Here is a 21,444-nt window from a genome sequence, read left to right as displayed (position 1 = left end):
ATCTTCTCCTACTGGTCTGAGGGAGGCTAAGGTTGAAGATACAATCTGAATCTAGTATTGGACAGGTAGAATGAAATCAGACATTTTAAGCTCAATTCAGAGCACGTTGCACTTAATAATAATGAAGACTAAATTCTCAAGATTTCACCTTATTGTTATGATTTATGATGAGATATTTTAAATTGGGTTTGATTTCTATTTCTAAAAGGTCATAAATAATATTTCATGAAAAAAAAAACACTCTTTGAAGTACTTTACATATTATTTTTTCCCAGCTAAAACTCTTGAAGAAGAAAACTGTTAGGATCCCCAGCTTCATAAGTAGTGGAAACATTCTGAAAATGTATACTTCGGGTAGATAATACATCTGATTTCTTTGTGACAACATGCTGTTATCAAATCAAAAGCAAATCTAGACTTGGTATAAGTGCAGCTGCTACAATAGGCAAAAAAGAGCTATTGCAACCAGGCCAGGAGAAGATAGTGCTAAGAAGAGTGAGGTGTGCTGGAACTCCAAGATCAGCCAGAAAAAGCACTCGGCTTTTACAGGGATGAGTAAATGAGACCAGAAAGAAATGAGGATACTAGCAGGTAAGAGGAATGTTTGCTATGAGATGCATTTGTAGCTAGTCTCTAGAAACAATACAAGTAGGAAATGAAGGCTTAAGGTAGAGTTGTAAATGGCCTAAGGCATGAAACACAGAGTCAAGATAAAATGAATGTGTCTTGGATCTGGGTATCTTTACTTGGCAGTTCAAGCCATAGTTGATCCCACCAGGAGACAGGGATGAGGGAAAGCTCCCTGTTCTTCTCAAATGCATTTCTTCCCAGGGTCATACCATTTGTGTCCAGAGATTTCTCCATGGATAATTGGCTACAAATGGAGTGAAAGATATAACTATTTCACACAGTGTTGCCAAGGGTAAGAGATATAATCAATTTTATTTCTTGTTTATTTTCTAGACACTTATATACAATGAAAAATAAAACAAAACATCAGTCGTATGTTTTCCCTTAAAGCATCTCATTCATACTTAGAAGAAAGTAATTTGTTTACTCCAATAAACATTTCAATAGCAGATATCTAAATCTTAAAGTCCTAGTTATGTTAATTGGAAATAATATATTTCACTTTCTGGTAATTCCATCACATTTTCTAGCCTTAAGAAACATTTTATGAATCTGGACAGTGAGGAGAAATGTATTTTAATAAGGTTTTTTTTTATTCTGAAAACACCATACAGAGGGGTTACAATCACATAAGCAAGGTAATGAGTACATTTCTTATCAAGCGTTGTTGCTGTAGCCTCCTCCCTTTTTTCCCCTTCCCATCTTTGCCCTCCCATTCCTCCCCCCTCCCCCCTCCCCCCAAAGCAGTAAAGTTCGTTTTTCCACATAGCATCTTGTACATTTCATTTTTGCAATGGGCCCACCTGTATTCCTATTTAAACGTTTGTTTTTTTCCTTCCCCTCCCAAAATTATACCAACATCAAATACAGTGAAAACGGGGGTTAAAATATAGTGAGAAACTTGTTCTTTAATTCCATATAGAATTTTTGTACTTTTTGTCACCTGTCCCTCAATAGATCTCCACTCCGTAACAAAATCTTCTCTGACACAAAACCCCAAGTATCATGAATGTAACTTGCAAAACTTCTCTGAAAATAGTTTGCGTCAGTTGCATGCTTTTCACTTTTATATTTTCTTAAATTTTTCAGAAAAGGTTTCACTCAATTGTTCGAATGCTAAAACGACATTATCATCTTCATTTTCACACAGTTCACGCAATGAAACACTGCAAATAGAAAGAAAGAAATGTTTCTAGCACCAATTTTAGTGACAATAAATATTATTGGTAGGCAGAAGTATATCCCATAAAATGATGAGGTAATATTAACAAAATGGGAAGAAGGAGGAGGAGGAGGAGGAGGAGGAGGAGGACAGTGGAGAGGAGGAAGGGGGAGAAGAGAAAGAAGAGAAGGTAGAGGAGGAAAGGGAGGAAGAGGAAGAAGAGAAGGAGGAGGGAGAAAAAGAGGAGGAGGAAGAAGAGGAGAAGGAGGGGGAAACATTTCTTTGTAGCTGTGTGCCAGTAGCTCAAGCCTGTAATCCTGGCTACTCAAGAGGCTGAAATCTGAGGATCACAGTTGAAAGCTAGCCTGGGTAGAAAAGTCCGTGAGACTCATCTCTAAGAAACTACTCAAACAAGCTGGAAGTAGAGCTCTATTTTGAATGGTAGAGTGTTACCCTTGAGCAAAAGAAGCTCAAGGGCAGTGCCCAGGCTCTGAGTTCACACCCCAGTACTAGTACACACAAAAAAATAATTCTTTGTAAGAATCTACAAAAATATAAAAATAAAAACAATGGAGGAGGGGAGGGAAGAAACAGAACAAAAAATCTTCTATGTAGTTCCTCTGTTACCAAGAGTATTTGAAACATCACCAACTTCCATGTGGCTTGACCACCTCTCTCTTTCAAACAGTACAACATAAATTCCCTTTCTTTTTTTTTTTTTTTTTTGGGGGGGGGGGTGTCAGGTTGTGTGTGGGGCCTGAACTCTGGGCCTGGGCACTGTCCCTCAGCTCTTCAACTCAAGGCTAGCACTCTACCACTTGAGCCACAGCGCCACTTCCGGCTTTATTCTTCTTGCTTATGTGGTGCTGGGGAATCCAACCCAGGCCTCAGGCATGCAAGGCAAGCGCTCTACCACTGAGCCACCTTCCCAGCCCCTTTCTTTTTTATTTCATCCAAGAGTCCTTCTCTAAAACCAAGTAGCGTCACTCCCTATAGTGTGTGTGTGTGTGTGCATATGTGTGTGTGGGGGGGGGGGTGTGTATGTGTGTGTGTGTGTGCACGTGTGTGTGTGTGTGTGTGTGTGTTCAACTCCACTAGAAATTATTTTGTGTTAGGTTCTTAAAAAGAGGTAGCCGAGTAAGAACAGCAGCACGCACGTGGTATTCAGGTAAGGGGTAGGTTTATTCAGTAGACCTGCTGGGACCAGGCAAGGTTGGCACTCCACGTGGCTGGGAAAGGCCTGGGAATGAGAGAGAGCTGGGAAAGAGAGGAAAGAGCTAGAAAAGAGCAGAGAGAGCTAGAAAAGAGCAGCGAGAGAGCAGAGAGAGCTAGAAAAGAGCAGCGAGAGAGCATCTGGGCCTGCGCTAGGCCTTATGTAGGGTATGGGCGGGGAAAGGTGTGGCCACATCAAATTCAGATGTGACCTCTTCCAGGTGTCCCAGTTGCATAGGTAATACAGGTACTGGGTGGAGACTTTGCTGCGAGGAGGGTGGAGTCTGCTGGCCATCCAGGAGCGGACCTTACAGTAAGTAAGTGTAAATTTACTGATTTTCCATCTCAAGTGCTTACAGGTGTCTCAAGCTGATAATACTTCCATACATACTTGTCAAATGAATATATGAATGGATGATGTTTTGTTGTCAGCCATGGGGCTTGAACTCAGGGCCTGGGCACTGTCCCTTAGCTCTTTTGTCATTTAACCAGGCACCATTAGATGACTAATGAGCACTAAGGATAGAGGGAATCAATATGAAGTTTGATAGTATGTGACTTTCCAGTGGGCTCTGTTGGATATACAAGAAGCCAAAATGAGAAAATGCTGGTTTAAGCAAGAGATTGATAAGTATGCAAGTGGTATAGAGACTTGATGCCCCTCAGCTGGTGCTTTCAGTGATCATATATTTGACACACGTTGCTTGTGACAATGGACACTATTGGGGTCTCAGCTCCATAAATCCTTGGAATATTGTTGCCTGTTAATGTACAATGCCTTGAGCTGAGGCTGGAGTCTGGTGGAATTTAATATCCATAGATTTTGGAACTCCTTCTACCACAGAAACACGCAACATGGTATTGAGAAGTTCTGCCAACTCCCTAGGAAGCTGAAATGTCTAAGATGTAAGTTGTTCAATGCCATCTTCACAAAAAGAACTCAACTTATTTTGCAATTCGAATTAAAAATATAAAGTGAGTATTTAAATAGATAACATACCTGATAGACTTAACAGTGAGTGAAAAATCTTTCAACAAGTTGTAAGCTTCTCCTTCATTTATTCTAAATAGCAAAAAAGACAAAAATGGTATAGTACCACTTATTAATTTAACAGCAACTTTGTTCACAATAATAAATTAAATTTAGAAAACAAAACTGTCTTGCAGGTATAGTGGTGCACACCTGTAATCCCAACACTGAGGAGGCTGAGGCAAATGTATCATGAGTTCAAGGCAAGCCCAGGTTACATAGTGAGACCCTGTCTCAAACACACACACACACACACACACACATACACACAAACTCACAAATACTTCACATTTCTGAAGAGCACTGGCATTTACATTTCTTTGCTTTAATAAGGATTATTCATATTTTACTTTAAAAATATTGAATTCGTGATTTTGATAAGTCCATCTCTATATCTATATGCTCATCACTGGAGCCATTTCCTCCCTTCCCAGATAAACCAAATGTTTATTCCTGCTTGCTTTTGTGGATGGTTAATTGGAGATAAGAGTCTCATGAACTTTGCTGCCAGGACTGGTTTTGAACCATGATCCTCAGATCACAGCCTCCTGAGTAGCTAGGATTACAAGAGTAAGTCACTGGCACCTAGCCCTGCTTGGTACATTTGAAAATGCCTTCCCTGCCAAAGAGCTACAGCAATTGTCATGGTCTCAGACTTCAAATATGTGAATTACATTCTTTACATATTAATCTCATCAAAAACTAGACAACGAGGGCTGTCATTTGTCATCCAGCATAAAAATAACTCATAATGAATAAATAGAATAACAATAAGTTGGAATATATCTGAGTATTCACAAATATTTAGATCTTTAGTGTATTCCTTTGTGTCAAGTAAGCTGGCCTAAATGCCAAGAGTTTGTGGTAAACAATACCAAAATAGTATAGAATGTGTCATTGTCTGTTGCCATTAAACTTGTCAAGAAAAAAAAATCTAATTTGTTTATCGTGGTTAGCCTATATCTGAAGTTATAAGGATGATTTTTCTCTCAAATTCATTGAATTCATTCCTTAGAGATACACAGGGAGAGACAGAGACAGAGACAGAGAGAGGGACAGAGAGAGATCATACCTGTTGTCCTGGACTAACCCTTTCAAGGAGCCATGTTTGTAGAAGTCAAGTATGTAAGCATTAAGTGGCATTCTTCTTCCTTGACTGTCAAAATTTTGTGGCAACAGTAAAGGAGCCTGAGCATAACTAATACCAAGGGTGCGTAAAATGTTCTAAAAAACAAAAACACCAAAAACTTGTTAATTTGGAAGGCAAGTTAGTAGTTTCTTACACGCTACCTGGTAGCAGTTCCCTTGCATAAGCAATACACACTATTCATGATGAAAAAGGAGCCACTTTAGCTCCATCCATGCAAATGACAGCTTTCATTAAAAGCAAGTTCAACCACTGAACTACAGAAACAGACTAAGAAAAAAAGAAACCTGATTTAGAATCGGAACTGTATGATTGTCAATGTAGATCAGATGCCTGTGCAAACAGAGCATCAGAAACTTATGAAGTTGCATGTCAGAAGAGAAAACATGTCTAATGATCTTTTAGAACTCAGCTACCAAAATTTTTTATTTTAAAAAAGGAGAAGAATCAAAGAGAGGACAATCAAAAGAGAAAGAAAGCAAATAAAGTTTTCTGTGTCCACTCATTTTGGCAAACTTTATTATCTAGAGTCACTAGAAAATCTAGAATGCATCTAGTGAGAATACAAATTGGACCGATAACTTTCTAAAATGAGTGAATAGTAGTAGCCTGTAAACTTGAGCATTTGAGTATTTTATTTTCTTAGGACACAGAAAATCCTTTTAACCCAGGAAAAGCTATACTTCAGAGAAATTTATATATGTGCATTAGGCATTCGTGGCAAAAGAAGAATTTGGAAACAGATCAGTCATTAGCAGCAGATACAAATGAAATATAAAATATTATAAAGTAGTTAAAAATAAAATACAGATCAATTTCCCAACACAGATGAATCTTCTTGAGGTAGCATTAAATCCACAATTTAAGAAAAATCACTTCAAGAGTATATATCCCTCACTTTGAAAGATTTAAATGCAAGGATAAGTAATGTGTGATTTCGTGATAGAAGTTTTTAAAAGAAGAACAAAAAACAAAGTTTGGGAAACTTTAAGGAAGAGGAAGAAGGGATATCAGGAAGTGAAACAAAGGAGAAGCCTATGTACCTCAAGCCATAGGAGTTCATTCTAGTTTTGTGCTTTGTGTTCAGTTTATTCTAAACCATTTAAAGAAATGCACGAATGCATGCTTAGTATTGTGCTCAGCTACAAAAAAAAAAAAAATACTAAAAGCAAATGGAGTTGAATTGATTACAAGTTGCAGTAAGGACATGCTACAGCCAAGCAATATTCTAAATGTTCACCTGTGCAAGGTGCTTCAAATTAAATGAAACAGGAACCTACCCACTTTTTCAAGAACTCCATCAGGAACAACTCTGAGTAAGAATGAGTTCGTGACCTGTGCTTCAAAGGTATCTTCTGACTGATGGGATACCACTTGTATCACAATGAGGCAGCCTTCCTATTCTATTGTTACTGTATCAGTGGCCCTCTGAAACCTCATGGGGAAAACTTTGTATAAAGAGAGGAAGCAAAGGCAAATGGTAGGTACCAATGTCTTATAAATCAAATTAATGACATAGCACACAGAAAGGGGAAATCAATGCTTAACAACTCATATGGCTTTGTGCAATGGTTCTAACTACAAACTTCTTAGCTTATCATCCTCCATCTATAATACAAGAAACAAAGTTTTCTAAAATTATCATTCTCCTGTGTAATCTTTTATCATTTGTATGGCAGGGTTCAAGCAGTGGTTAATAAGTCATCACTGAGACTGGAGGGAAAGTTCTAGAGTTCTGTTCAGAAAAGTCATCCTTCACTTACACGGTGTGGAATTTCAGGATAAAGCAAATCATCATCAAAGTTGCCAGAGAGAGAGACAAACGGGGACACTGCCCCTCTTCCTTGGGTGCAGTTCATCAAGTGAGCCACCAGTGGAGAGTCGGCGCATTCTTGGCCGATGAATTCTGAGCAGAGTAAATGGGAAGAGCTTCATATTTAAAATCAGCCAAATTGTCACAGTGATCTACTTTTCTGGGACCATGCTACACAAGAAAGCCATTCAACTTTCCAGCCATACTTCCCAAGGAACACTGAATAAGCTAAATGACATCAAGCCAGTAGTAGCTTGGCTTAGAACAGGACATCTTGTCAAATTGGTAAAAAAAAAAAAAAAAAAAAAATCAATTCTGCACTGGTTTTATAGCAGATTATTGGAATCTTGAAGCTTTTCCCCAATAAGTATAGAATTGACTTGGCCATTGCATTCCCGTCAGCCACTCTTAGAAGTTTGAAAATAGCCAATGAGAAGACATATATCGCTATTCATGCTCTTTATGCTCCAAGTCATACACAAGTCAATCTGGACTCTAGTACATAATTACAGCTCTCATCTCACCACCCTTGTGAGATTCCCTGTGCTCCACACCATTCCTGTCTGCTGCTGTTCTAACTTCCTTCTACTTTAATAGAACCCAGGAAGCTACACACTATACGTCCTTCCATTGTTCCAGTAGAGAATGGTAAGGTAGAGCAAACCAGGATGGTACTGCTCAAGGCTCTTCCTTTACCTAAATCCCCTTTCCCTTCTGATTTTCTGTGAAGGTCTCCAGCTGTTACTGACAAAATAGAAAAAGAAAAAGAAAACAGCAAATCCCCATTGTGCCAAGTACTGTTATAAGATTTTCACGTTATTCAAAGCTCATTATCATATATCTGATGAGGAGACACAGGCAATGGTAATGGGGTCACTTGCCCAAGAACTCACTGTTAAAGAGCAAAGCCAGGGTTTGGACTCAGGGAATCGGCCCAGAGCTTAACCTTAGGAATCCAGTACACTCAAGGAAAAGTTACAGCATTAGTCTCTAATTTCTCTTTATGTCCCAGACATCCTTACTCTATGCTCCAGACTTGAATCAAAGCCAACCTTTCATCAAAGCTGTTTATAAATAATGATTTATTCTCACTCTTCACTGACCTAACAAGCAGTTTCTTTGGATAGCAGAAGGAACCCCCTTCTCTTGATATTAAATATATATTCTTTTTTTAAAGGCAATGCTGGGACTTGAACCCAGGTTCTCAAGCCTGACAGGCCAATACTCCACCATCAAGCTACATCCCATATCGCTGCCTGAGATAAAAATGCAAGGTTATTCATTCTTAAATTGGTCTACAGTGAAGCCAGAAGATACTTACGGGTTTTTGACAGTGGGAGTTCGCATTCCTGTTTCATATCAGCCAATCTGGACACAATTAGTAGAAAAGAAGTAAAATCCTGTGTAACTTTGCTGTTATAGTCTTCCAAAGCTGCTTTGAAATCCGTGGGGAGCTTTTCAAGAAACACCTAGAGGCCAAATGTTTTTTTGATAGCTGTAAGACCACTCTCTTATGAATTGATGAAATCAAGTGATAAAATTAAGATAAAGCTTATTTTTGTTTCTATTTGCATTTATGACAATTCTCTGCTTTGTACCAGGGCCAGCCTCCATTCTTGATCCTCCAATCTTAATCCTCCAAAGTAGCTTAGATTATAGACATTCACCACTCACCACTGCCTGGCTTGTTTATTGAAACGGAAGTCTCATTAACTTTTTACCAGCTAACTTCAAATTGTAGCCATCCTGTTCTTTACTTCTCATGTAGCTAAAATTATAGTCATATACCAGCATGTCAGGCTTTGTTATAAATGAGAACTTATTTTAAGGTGCTAAGATTTGAACTCAAGGATTTATACTTGTGCTAGGGGTGGCTCAAGCTCTCTACCACTTGAGGCCCACTCCCAGCCCCTAATTTTATTCTACTTTTATTTTCAGCTACTCTTGAGGTTATAAATATTTTTTACTCTCTACAAAGATCTAACAGGCGCTGTTGACTGCATCCTTACACAATTGTTTTCAATGATCTGCATGTCTACTTTCATCTTATTATTCCATTCACTCTATTTATAGTAGGTTGTATTTTCTTGGTTTTTAACTAGCTTCTTAACCTGTTTTTTTGTGTGTGTGAAAATACTGTACAGAGGGGTTACAATTACATGGGCAAGATAATGAGTACATTTCTTATCAAGCATTGTAGCCTCCTCCTTTGTTTCTCCTTCCCCTTCCCATCCTCCCCCCCCCCCCCACCCCCGCCCCACACCAAAGTTGTAAAGTTCTTAACCTGTTTTTTTGGCAATCCTTTTTTCCCAATATATGGTTTCAAAATTTTGGATTTGCCACTAAGCATCCAAAAGTTTGAACTCAGGACTTTCTGCTTACAGAACAGGCACTCTACTACTTGAGCCCCACTTCCAACTCAAAGATGTCTTAAGTGAATTACAAGCTTATGCATAAGGCAGATCCAGATACTTCTCTCTGACAAGATTTTTGTTTTATAAATGCTATAATCCCTGGGCACCAGTGGCTCATGCCTATAAATTCTAGCAACTCAGAAGGCTGAGGTCTGAGGACTGAACATCCAATTAGCCACCAAAAAGTAGGAAGTAGAGCTGTGGCTCAAGTAGTAGAGTACTAACCTTGAGCAAAAAGGAAACTCAGGGATGGTGCTTAAGTCCTGAGTTCAAGCCCCAGGACCAGCAAAAAAATAAAATAAATGCTATAATTTTCCAGGGTTTTTGTCTATCTCTTAAAACTTTTTATGGAGCACCACAACTTTTCATGAGTACGTGTTACTTGGTAAATGTCCTGTGATGAAAACCTCCTATCTATATCAAATTTCTAGCCTGTTACTTCAAACCTATATGGTCATGAACAACTTGATTGAGCATTTTCAATCTCACTGGAAAGGCCATCTGCATATGATTTATACAACATTTGGCCCATGCCCAAAGCTGACAAATTGTCTAAAACCAACATCTATATTGGAGGTTCCTATAATACCTTGGAAACATTCTTGTCACTAAGAATTCAAATTGTATCTAGGTCCTTATTGCTTTCACAACTCTTAGTTGCAGTAAGATTCACAACCATGGGCTGGGAAGGTGGCTCAGTGGTAGAGTGTTTGCCTCACATGCATGAGGCCCTGGGTTCGATTCCTCAGCACCACATAAACAAAAAAAGTCAGAAGTGGTGCTGTGGCTCAAGTGGTAAAGGGCTAGCCTTGAGCTGAAGAGCTGAGGGACAGTGCCCAGGCCCAGAGTTCAAGCCCCACGACTGACCAAAAAAAAAAAAAAAAAAAGAGTCACAACCATCTACTACATATTACCTGGAAATGCATCAGCTCCCATTATCTTTGGGGGATGGGGAGGGTGGGCAGCAGGTCTCTACTAAGAATATTTTTTATTATATTTATTTTACAATAAATATATTTTACTTTAAAAAGAAAATAGACTTGCCAAGTTTTCTTTTGTTTGAATATCAAACTGGAACAATTAATATTTTAAGAATATACGTGTAGTAGCAAAATATTAAAATGATGCCAGGCACCAGTGGCTCATGCCTGTAATCCTAGCTATTCAGGAGGCTGAGATCTGAGGTTCAAAGCCAGACCATGCAGGAAAGTCACTGATACTCTTATTTCCAATAAACCACTCAAAAAAGCCAGAAGTAGCACTGTAGCTCCAGTGGAAGAGCTCTAGCCTTGAGCACAAAGAGGCTCAGGGACAGCCCCTAGGCCTTGAGTTCAAGCCACAGGACTGCCCACAATTTTTTAAAAGGAAAAGCATTGAAATGATAGATCAAGAGTTAAGTTGTTTGCTCTGAGCCTTAAGGATACTCTGTGACTGCAGAGTTCTTACTCAACATTGTAGAGTTAAGACAGCATGTACTAACTTCTCGTGTGTCACTGAGGTGATCGATACAAACCAGCTTTCCCTATGTTCTCAGATTCCCGTGAGCCACTTCGGCAGTATTATTTGATATTGATTTAATAATGGGGGAGGAGGGGAAGTATGAGGGTCATGACCAAAGAAGATGTTACACATAAAATTGGAAAATAGTTTCCATGATTTTGGACTTTATAAGCCAAACATGACTATTCTACTGCTTTCAGGTCACAACATAGACTCTTTCAACTCAAGGTGAAGATCTCATAAGGAACTGTAGACTCCCCAGTGGGGAGTCTTGATGGGGTTAAGTGTGTAAAAATTCCCTACAGCTTCCATCTCTTGTTGCTTTCACATAATACAATCAAGTGAAAAATATAAGTAAAACTTCTATTCTATTTTTCCTCAAAGTTTTTAACTTTGGACAGCTTTACAGAGAGAGAGTTTTGAATTACAGATTACATATCTGAGCGATTACAAAAAGAACCAGCTATTTTACAAAACAAATGGCCTATATCCATAAAATCCTATCACCACTGTTCTAGCAAACCTATTTAATTATGTTAAATTAATCAATTTTATCAAAATCATACCCTTTACCTTTGATTGATAAAACTTGGTGTCAGCATCTTGTAACTTTGCTGGAAGAAACCGTCTTCCAAACAGATTTGCGAGGACCAACACCAACTTTTGCATAGTATCTTCAGAAAAGCGTTTAGAGCCTACATAAAACAAAGTGCCATCTTATAAATGTGAGGAGTATCAGTGTTGTGTGTGTAAGTTATATTGCATTACATCTCATAGAAACTAAATGCTTGAACTAAACACGGGAACTGAAGCAAAGCTACATTTGCAAATAGTTTCAACTTGCTGCTTTTTATTTATTTATTTTTACTCCAGTTTAGAACCCAGTTATCCCAATCAGGAATTCTCTAATCGCTTCACCTCTATTTCTCCAACTTTTCGCTCTCCCAGTATATGATCAGATTTCAATGGCATGAGTTCAATACAGATACACACAAACATACACACACACACACACACACACACACACACACACACACACACACACACACACTTTTAGTTTCGCATTAAAGGCTTTTGACTTATCTATCTTGTCTTTCCTTCTTTCCAAGTATACTTATTATCTACATGTTTTCTTCTATTCATGCTCATTATCCACTTGGAACACTTTCTTCTACTCATACTTATGGATATTTAATAGCTTGGTCTCTAGTGTCTAACTACTTGTATTTGAATCTTGGATAGTTTTATTAAAAGTAAAGGACTTCCAGGAGCTGGTGGCTCACATCTGTAATCCTTGCTACTCAGGAGACTGAGATCTGAAGATCGCAGTTCAAAGCCCACTCAGGCAGAAAAGTCCACAAGACTCTTATGTTCAGTTAGCCACTCAAAAACTGGAAGTAGATCAGTGGCTCAAAGTGGTAGATTACTAGCTTTGAGCAGAAAAGCTCAGGACTGTCCTCAGGCCCTGAGTTCAAGCCCCACAACCAAAACTAAAAAAGTAGTGAAGGACCATTTTGTTCACGTGTGAAATAATAATGCTAATCATTGCTATCTACAAAACAGTTACTAGACTCAACCACCCACTCATACACTAGCAAACAAAACTATACTTTCTATTTCTTGAAATTAATTCTCCTCTCATACAGCAAATGATCTTGTGTCATATAACTGAATTTTTAGAGCATAGTGATTAGACCATTTGTGCAAACTAGAGTGTTCCTATGAATACATGATAAATATCGTGAAAGGCATTGAATTCATCAAGTGTTAGAAAACATATCAACTTTAAGCATAAATATAAGACCCCCTAGGTAAGGATTTAAGGGGTGTGTGTGTGTGTGTGTGTGTGTGTGTGTGTGTGTGTGTGTGTGTGTGTGTGTGTGTGTGTGTGTGTGTGTGTGTGTGTGTGTGTGTGTGTGTGTGTGTGTGTGTGTGTGTGTGTGTGTGTGTGTGTGTGTGTGTCCTGGGGCTTGAACTCAGGGCTTGGGCATGGTCCTTGAGCTTTTGTACTCAAGGCTAGCATTCTCCCACTGCAAGCCATAGCACCATTTCCAGCTTTTTGGTACTTAATTGGAGAAAATAGTCTCAAAGATTTTCCTACCAGGGTTGGCTTTGAACAGCAATCCTCAGATCCCAGTTTCCTGATTAAGTAGGATTATAGGTATGAACTATCAATGCCTAGGGATTTTAATTTTTAAAATGCATGAAATGGAATTTGTAAATTTACATGGTATAAGTGAAAAAAGAAATTAAAATGTTTAGGAGAAACAGTCTGGGTCACGCAACTAATACAATGCTAGTAGTTTAAAGTAAAATATATAATTATATTCTAAGGGAATATGATTATGAGAAAATATTTACAAATAATAATATTTATCTGAATAATTGATTTTAAATATAAAATTTTTAATTTTTTTCACCTTTTCTAATATTCTGTGATAAGCATTAATTTGAAAAAAATATTTTCTAAAAATTGTATTTTAATCAAATGCTCTCAATCCTGGAGAAAAACTATTACTGAAGTTGATACTTTCAAAACAATCACACTTTAAAATAGTTGTTAACAAACCATGTCTCCACAACACTTGTATTACTCTTAAACCATTTTTACACTAAATTTGAAGATCTGCAAAATATATATATCCTAACTGCATTATATTTTTAGGTGACAACTCTACAACTCTATTGCTATTTTAGTAACATGCATTGATGAATACATAAATGTATATATTATGTATGTATACACATTTTTATGTGTATACATTTATTATATGTGTACATGTGTATATACATTTATTATATATATTCATATGAAAATGGCAAGCTCACCTTTCTTAGTTGGCTGACAAAGCTTATGGAAAAGACCATTTACAAGAAAATTGACAAAAACAAGATTAGAAGGTTCGTGATAGTGCAAATGTGATACAAGTCCAGCAAACCCTGTGGGGTTACCATCTCGATCAATATAGCCCTAAAGAACAAAAATAACTTATTAGTTTTATTCAGCTCCCCACAAGATTGACAAATATCATCAGTTTCCTGTTTCAAATAGTACTTAATGACAATATGAGATGGATAACTTATTACCTAGCTCAATTTTGGTATTCCCATTAACTATGAATAATATTGTACATAATCCTGTAAAGACTTGCAATTAGTTTGGCATAGTAAAAAAATCTAGAAAATTGCAAATGTATTTCTCAAAATCTCTCTCTCTCTCTCTCTCTCTCTCTCTCTCTCACACACACACACACACACACACACACACACACACACACACACACACACACACCGAACAAGGCATGATTATACCTCTTTCACCAGGAATTGCAAGGTAAACAAGAAATACAGCTTTAAAATCTCCATAATTTTGGGTTGTTTGAAAGACAGCAGTGAGTGCTTTAGCACTGACAACACCTGGAAGAAAGAACACACGAACACATTTATTCACACATGTTAAAAATGTCTGTATAATATATAACCACTTGTGATAATATACAATAGGTAGTATACATATCTATTATATCACCCAGATATCAGCAGTACATATACAACTCAGCTAGATTTTATAACATTTCTTAATTGTGTTGTATTTTTTTTAATTGTAAAGCTACTATACAGAGGGTTACAGTTACATGAGTGAGGTTATGAGTACACTTCCTCTTGAACATTGTTACCCCCCTCCATTGTTTTCCCCCTACCATCCCCTCCCTCCCTCCCTTCCCCGAGGTTCTTTTTTTTTTTTTTTTGATTGTGATTAAATGATTACATAATTTCAAAGTCACAAGTTCATTCTAACTTCCCTGGAGCAAATTGTCTACCACAGTCTATAATATATAACAGTGTTCACATGTTATATACCATATTTGTGATCAGCAGCATGGGGATATTTAGTAGTGGTTCAACCAGATGAGCGGGAGTTCTTTGTTTCTTAAGTCCTGTTAGTTTTATCGTATCACCTAACCTTTTGGATTTAGCATCCACTTATCAGGGAGACCATGTACCGTTTGTCTCTTCGTTCTTGGCTTACCTTGCTCAACATGATTCCTTCTAGCTCCATCCATTTCCCTGCAAATGCCATTATTTTGTCATTTCTAATGGCTGCATAATATTCCATTGTGTATAGATACCACAATTTTTGGATCCATTCATCTGTGGTGGGGCATCTAGGTTGTTTCCATATCCTGGCTATTGCGAACAGTGCTGCAATAAACACGGAGGTGCACGTGTCCTTGTATATTGGTTCCTGTTGTTCAGGGTAGATGCCTAGAAGTGGTATGACTGGGTCGTAAGGGAGGTCAATCTTTAGCTTTCTAAGGACCCTCCAGACTGCTTTCCAAAGTGGTTGTATAAGTGTACATTCCCACCAGCAGTGTAACAGGGTTCCTCTTTCTCCACATCCCCTCCAGCATTTGTCGTTGGCTGATTTGTGGATGTGGGACATTCTGACTGGGGTAAGGTGGTATCTCAGGGTTGTCTTTATTTGCATTTCCTTCACCACCAGGGATGATGAACATTTCCTCATGTGTTTCTTTGCCATTTTTATTTCTTCATTTGAGAAGTCCCTCTTTAGTTCCCTTGCCCATTTAGTAATTGGTTTGTTAGGTTTGGGAGGGATTAGTTTCTTGAGTTCCCTGTATATACAGGATGTTAACCCCTTGTCTGATATATTGCTGGTAAATATTTTTTCCCAATTAGTTGGTTGTCTTTCTAGCTTAGTTGCGATAGATTTAGCTGTGCAGAAGCTTTTTATTTTAAGGTAGTCCCATTTGTCGAGTCTCTCTCCAACTTGTTGTGACCCTGGGACTCTGTTCAGGAAATTCCTTCCTGTGCCTATTAGTTCAAGTGTCTCTCCTACTCTGTCCTGTAGTAGTTTCAGAGATTCAGGTTTAATGTTAAGGTCTTTAATCCATTTTGAGTTGATGTTGGTGCATGGTGATAGGCTGGGGTCCACTTTTAGTTTTGTGCATGTGGCTGCCCAGTTTTCCCAGCACCAGCGGTTGAAGAGGCTGTGTTTCTTCCATTGTATGTCTTTGGCTCCTTTGTCGAATATCAGCTGGCTGTAGGCCTGTGGATTTATATCTGGATCTTCTATTCTGTTCCATTGGTCTTCGGGTCTGTTTTTGTGCCAGTACCATGCTGTCTTTGTGATTATAGCTCTGTAGTAGAGTTTGAAGTTCGTCATGGATAGCCCTCCCATATTGTCTTTATCCCCTAGAATTGTTTTGGCTATTCTAGGTCTTTTGTTGTTCCATATAAATTTTTGGACTGTTTTCTGTATTTCAGTGATGTACGTCATTGGGATTTTAATAGGCATTGCATTGAATTTGTATATTAGTTTTGGAAGTATCACCATCTTTACTATATTAAGTCGGCCTATCCAGGAGCATGGGAGGTCTTTCCATTTCCTAGTGTCTTCTGCAGTTTCTTTCTTTAACTTTTTATAGTTCTCATTAAATAGTTCTTTTACATCTTTGGTTAGGTTAATTCCTAAATATTTTATTTTTTGGGAGGTTATTGTGAATGGGGTTGCTCCCTTTATTTCCCTCTCTTCCTGTGCATTATCAGTGTATAGGAAGGCAACTGATTTTTGTGGGTTTATTTTGTATCCTGCTATTTTGCCGAAGTGACTTATGATTTCTAAAAGTTTGGGGATGGAGTTTTTGGGATCGTGGAGGTATAGTATCATGTCGTCTGCAAAAAGGGATAGTTTAACTTCTTCTTTCCCTATGCGGATCCCTTTAATGTCTTTTTCTTGCCTTATTGCCCTGGCTAAGGGTTCTAGGACTATATTGAAGAGGAGTGGAGACAGTGGACATCCTTGCCTTGTTCCTGTTTTTAGGAGGATTGGTTGTAGCTTTTCCCCATTAAGTATAATATTGGCTATTGGTCTGTCATAAATGGCTGGCTTTTATTGTTTTTAGAAATGTTCCTTCTATTCCTATTTTCTCCAGAGCTTTTAGCATGAATGAATGTTGAATTTTATCAAAGGCCTTTTCTGCATCTGTGGCGATAATCATGTGATTCTTGACCTTGGCTCTGTTGATATGCTGGATTACATTTATTGACTTACGTATGTTAAACCATCCCTGTGTCTCTGGGATGAAGCCTACCTGATCATAGTGTATTATTTTTTTTATGTGTTTCTGGATTCTGTTAGCTAGAATCTTGTTAAGGATCTTTGCATCTGTGTTCATCAAGGAGATTGGCCTGTAATTCTCCTTTTTGGTTGGGTCTTTGCCTGGTTTGGGGATGAGTGTGATATTGGCTTCGTAGAATGAGTTTGGGATAGCTCCCTCCTTCTCTGTTTCTCTGAAGAGCTTGAGGAGTATGGGTATTAGTTCTTCTTTAAAGGTCTTATAGAATTCTGCTGTGAATCCATCTGGTCCTGGGCTTTTTTTTGTTGGAAGACTTTTGATAGCTTCCTGTATCTCATTATAGGATATTGGCTTATTTAATTGGTTAACTTCTTCTTTGCTCAGTTTGGGTAACTTGTATTTCTCTAAAAATGCATCCATTTCCGCCAGATTTTCTTCCTTTAGAGAGTATACCTTTTGAAAGTAGTCTGTTAGAATTGTTTGGATATCTTGGGTACGTGTTGTGATGTTTCCCGTGGCATCCCTAATCCTATTAATATGGGTTTCCTCTCTTCTTTTTTTAATTAATCTTGCCAACGGGCCATCAATTTTGTTTATTTTTTCAAAGAACCAGCTTTTTGTTTGGTTTATTTTGGTTATGGTTTTCTGATTTTCTAATTGGTTAATCTCTGCTCTCAATTTGGTTATCTGGCTTCGTCTAGTAGCTTTAGGTCCCATTTTTTCTTGTTTTTCTAGCTGTTTTAGTTGCAACATGAGATTATTTACTTGGTCTGTCTCCATTCTCTTGATGTGGGCACTGAGGGCAATAAATTTGCCCCTCAGGACTGCTTTTGCTGTGTCCCACAAGTTTCTTTGTGAGGTGTTTTCATTTTCATTGAGTTGTAGGAAATGCTTTATTTCTTCTCTGATCTCTTCTGTTACCCAGGCCTTGTTAAGGAATGTGCTGTTCAATTTCCATGTATTAGAGAAATTTCTGCGGTATGCTTTGTTATTGAGAGCTAGCTTGATTCCACTGTGGTCAGATAGGATACAGGGGATTATGTCGATCCCTTTGTATTTGCTTAAGTTCCTTGCATGAACTATGATATGGTCTATTTTGGAGAAAGTTCCATGAGCTGCTGAGAAGAATGTGTACTGTGTTGTTTTAGGGTGAAATACTCGGTAGATGTCAGTTAATTCCGCTTGAAGTATGGCCTCACTTAATTCGGTAGCTTCTTTGCCAATCCTCTGGTTGGTAGACCTGTCCTTTGGTGAGAGTGGCGTGTTAAAGTCTCCTAGTATTATCGTATTGGGATCTATCTTATTCTGTAAGTTTGAGAGCATTTGTTTAACATATCTGGGTGCACCGATATTTGGGGCATATAAGTTGATGATGGTTATATCCTCCTCTTGGATTGTTCCCTTTATTAATATGTAGTGTCCGTCCTTGTCTTTCTGTACTGATTTTAATGAAAAGTTTATTTTGTCAGATATCAGGATAGCTACACCTGCTTTCTTATTGGGGGCATTTGATTGGTAGATCCTTTTCCACCCCTTCACTCTGAGTTTGTTTGTATGTTTGGCTGAGAGGTGGGTCTCCTGAAGGCAACAGATGGATGGGTCTTGTTTTCTGATCCAGTCCTCAGTTCGTTTTCTTTTAATTGGCGAATTCAGCCCATTTATATTAAGAGAAAGTATAGAGAGATGCATTGTTGTCCCTGCCATTCCGTTTTCCTAAGTTTTTCTTTTTTCCTTTCCTCCTGTGCTTGCTCAGTTAGACTTTGAGTAATGCCTGTTTGGGGCAGGTCCTAGTTCCTGGTTGCTTTCTTCAGGTTGTGTCCCCCCTCTTAGAATTCTTTGTAATGCTGGCTTAATGTTTATGTATTCATTTAGTTTTTCTTTGCTATTAAAAGTTTTCAGTTCTCCATCGAATGTGAATGCTAGCTTTGCCGGGTATATCAGTCTGGGTTGGCAGTTATTGGCTCTCAGGGCTCGTATGGTGCTTTCCCAGGCTTTTCTTGCATTCATTGTTTGTGTGGAGAGATCTGCAGTGATTCTAATTTTTTTCCCGTTGTAGTATAGCTCCTTCTTCATTTTTGCTGCATGCAGGATTGTTTCCTTATTATTCAGATCCATCATTGTTACTATAATGTGCCTAGAAGTGTTTCTCCTGGGATCTTGCTTGTTGGGTGTTCGATAAGCTTTTGTGATGTAGTTAAGATGGTCGTTTTTGAGGTGGGGAAAATTTTCATTGACTATCTTGTTAAATAGGTGTTGCATTCCCTTGCTCTGGAATTCCTCACCTTCGTCCACTCCGATTATGTGAAGGTTAAATTTTTTAGCATTATCTGCTTGCTCTTGAATTTCCCTTTGGTTTAATTTGAGTGATTTTTCCGTATCTGTCACTTTTTGGTCCAGTTGGTGTATTCTGTCTTCTGTATCTGACACTCTACCTTCCATTTCATTCACTCTGTTGACCGTGGCTTCTATTGTGGTTTGCATGGTGGAATGGATCCCTTTATGGATTCAATGTTGGTTCTCAGAGTACTGATCTCACCTCTCAATGAGGTGAGATCAGTATGCATTACCTCTAATTTGGCGTTTATCTCACTTCTTACTGAGGTTTGTGCAGCTTCTATTTTTGCATCCAACTTTTGTTTGATGTCCTGTATATCTTTTGATAGTTCATCCTTGTGCTCTTTCAATTTCTGATCCATTTCTCGCTTTATTTCTTGAGTCATTGCCTCCAGCAACCCTTGGATGTAGCTTTTGTCTTCCATTCCTGCTTTGCTCCCACTGGGGCTCTCCCCTGGGTGGCTGCTGGCTTTTGAGGTGAGCTTGCTGTCCTGGGTAGTGGTAAACCTTGTGATATTTCTCTGTGATTTTCGCATGGGGGTTCAGGAGACTGCTCTTCAATCTTGTTTTGGTGTGTCTGTCTTTGCTTGGTTGCTGATTCTGTATTGGTAGAGAGAGTCTGTGCCTGATCTGGATTCTGTTGGGAGCCTATTTCCAGCTGCTATTCTGACTTACTTAGGATTCTCAGCTCTCTGCTGTAGCAATTCCCGCCTTTGGAAGGGTTGAGCAGCCTAGACTGCTTGTGTTTGCTCCTGCGGGTGCTCTTGGGAAGATCAGATGCTTTGGATGCACTCTCCCAAATACTGGAGTCTGCTATGGGCTCCTGATGTGTTTTTGTTTGTTTGTTTTGGGCTGGTTGTGGGCTTGAACTCTAGGTTTGGGTGCTGTCCCTCAGCTCTTCAGCTCAAGGCTGGCACCCTACCATTTGAGTCAAAGCCCCACTTCTGACCCTTTTTGCTTTGTTCAGGTGCCGGTCCCCAGGCCTGGTTCCGGCCCCAGCCTGGAGCACGCTCGTTAGGCCTGTGCTAATGTGTATACCACCTAGGTTATGCAGCCTGGAGGACACAGTTCAAATTTCTTCTACTGTTGGTAGTCTTGACCCAGGGGCGCTGTTCCTGGCTTGGGCATTTAAGCTCCCTTCCAGGGGCGCTCTTGCTCTGGCCTGGCCAGCAGAGTGTGCTCCACCGGCTGGTGGAGCTCTCGAACAGTTCCCAGTTTTAGTGGGTCCTGTGGTCCGGGTGTTGGGGTAGGGAGTCTAGGTCAGGGTCTGGGGATTCCCTCCAGCTCTGGTCTCCCTTGAGGGATTCACTGTCCCCTGTGGGGTACTCACCCTGTAGGTCGTCAGTTGTTGTTGCAATCCGAGTTCAGTTGGGGTGGTTGCGGGCTGGGTTGGGCGGCCCCCCGCCGGGTTGCTGCGATCGCGATTGGGCGGGTGGTCTGCGGACAGGTCCCTTTGTCCCGCTGCTGGTGCCGGCGGGTTTGGCGGGATGGAGCCTCTCCGCTCCGGTGGAGAGTGATGGGTGGGGGTGGGATCCTCGTGGAGACTCCCAGCTGTTAGGTTTCTCTGTTCCTGGCGATCCGCTGTTCTGCAATCCGGTACCTGGTGATCTGCAAGCAGCCCCCTGTGTCTCTGTGGCTCCGGCAGCCCCCGCCGGGCCGGCTGGCCGGCGGCTTGGCGCACTGCCGCGCGGCCAGTAAAGGTTGGGGGAGGGGTCTTCGCTCTTCTCTGTTCTGAAATTCTTTTCCTCTCTTTCTTTTTTTGTTATTTTCCACCTCTGGTTTTTCTCTGAGTGTTTGTCTTTTTGTTGTTGTCGGTCTCTTGGGGAGATTAAACGTTGGAACTCGAACTCTCTTTTTGGTTGGAGAGAGCTGTGGCGTTTCCCTACTGCCCCGTCGCCATCTTGGTCCCCCCTCTTAATTGTGTTCTTAAAATGCACGTTCTTCCTTAAAATAAGCAGGGGCATGTAAAACAGAATATTCTGTGAGGAAGTATATTACCAAGCAATCTGTTAATAAAAGCCATTCCAGTTTAAGAGTTTATCAACTTGGTTTGTTTTGGAAGAAAAAGAAGTAAGGTATGTCAATCGATATCTTGCAATATTGT

At 39.4% G+C, this 21,444-nt stretch overlaps 1 protein-coding gene across 6 annotated transcripts in view; it reads right to left on the bottom strand.

Moving 5' to 3' along the window:
- Positions 1 to 1,438: 1,438 nt before the first annotated feature.
- LOC122126267 (probable ATP-dependent RNA helicase DDX60) overlaps positions 1,439 to 21,444 on the bottom strand; it is a 72,403-nt gene continuing 52,397 nt past the window's right edge. For all 6 annotated transcript variants that reach the window (XM_042700982.1, XM_042700996.1, XM_042700974.1 and 3 more), the window contains 8 exons: positions 14,221 to 14,325; positions 13,738 to 13,879; positions 11,482 to 11,603; positions 8,316 to 8,463; positions 6,945 to 7,087; positions 5,107 to 5,258; positions 4,005 to 4,067; positions 1,439 to 1,796 (listed from right to left, as the gene is read on the bottom strand). In XM_042700982.1, the coding sequence (XP_042556916.1) occupies positions 1,697 to 1,796; positions 4,005 to 4,067; positions 5,107 to 5,258; positions 6,945 to 7,087; positions 8,316 to 8,463; positions 11,482 to 11,603; positions 13,738 to 13,879; positions 14,221 to 14,325 (975 nt within the window). In that variant the 3' untranslated portion in view covers positions 1,439 to 1,696. The remainder of the gene's footprint in view (positions 1,797 to 4,004; positions 4,068 to 5,106; positions 5,259 to 6,944; positions 7,088 to 8,315; positions 8,464 to 11,481; positions 11,604 to 13,737; positions 13,880 to 14,220; positions 14,326 to 21,444) is intronic.

This window comes from Dipodomys spectabilis, unplaced genomic scaffold (genome assembly GCF_019054845.1).
Source record: "Dipodomys spectabilis isolate Male_0828 unplaced genomic scaffold, ASM1905484v1 ptg000009l, whole genome shotgun sequence".
Taxonomy (NCBI): Eukaryota; Metazoa; Chordata; class Mammalia; order Rodentia; family Heteromyidae; genus Dipodomys; species Dipodomys spectabilis.
Note: the sequence above shows the minus strand (reverse complement) of the source record. Positions and strands in the feature narration are given on the sequence as shown.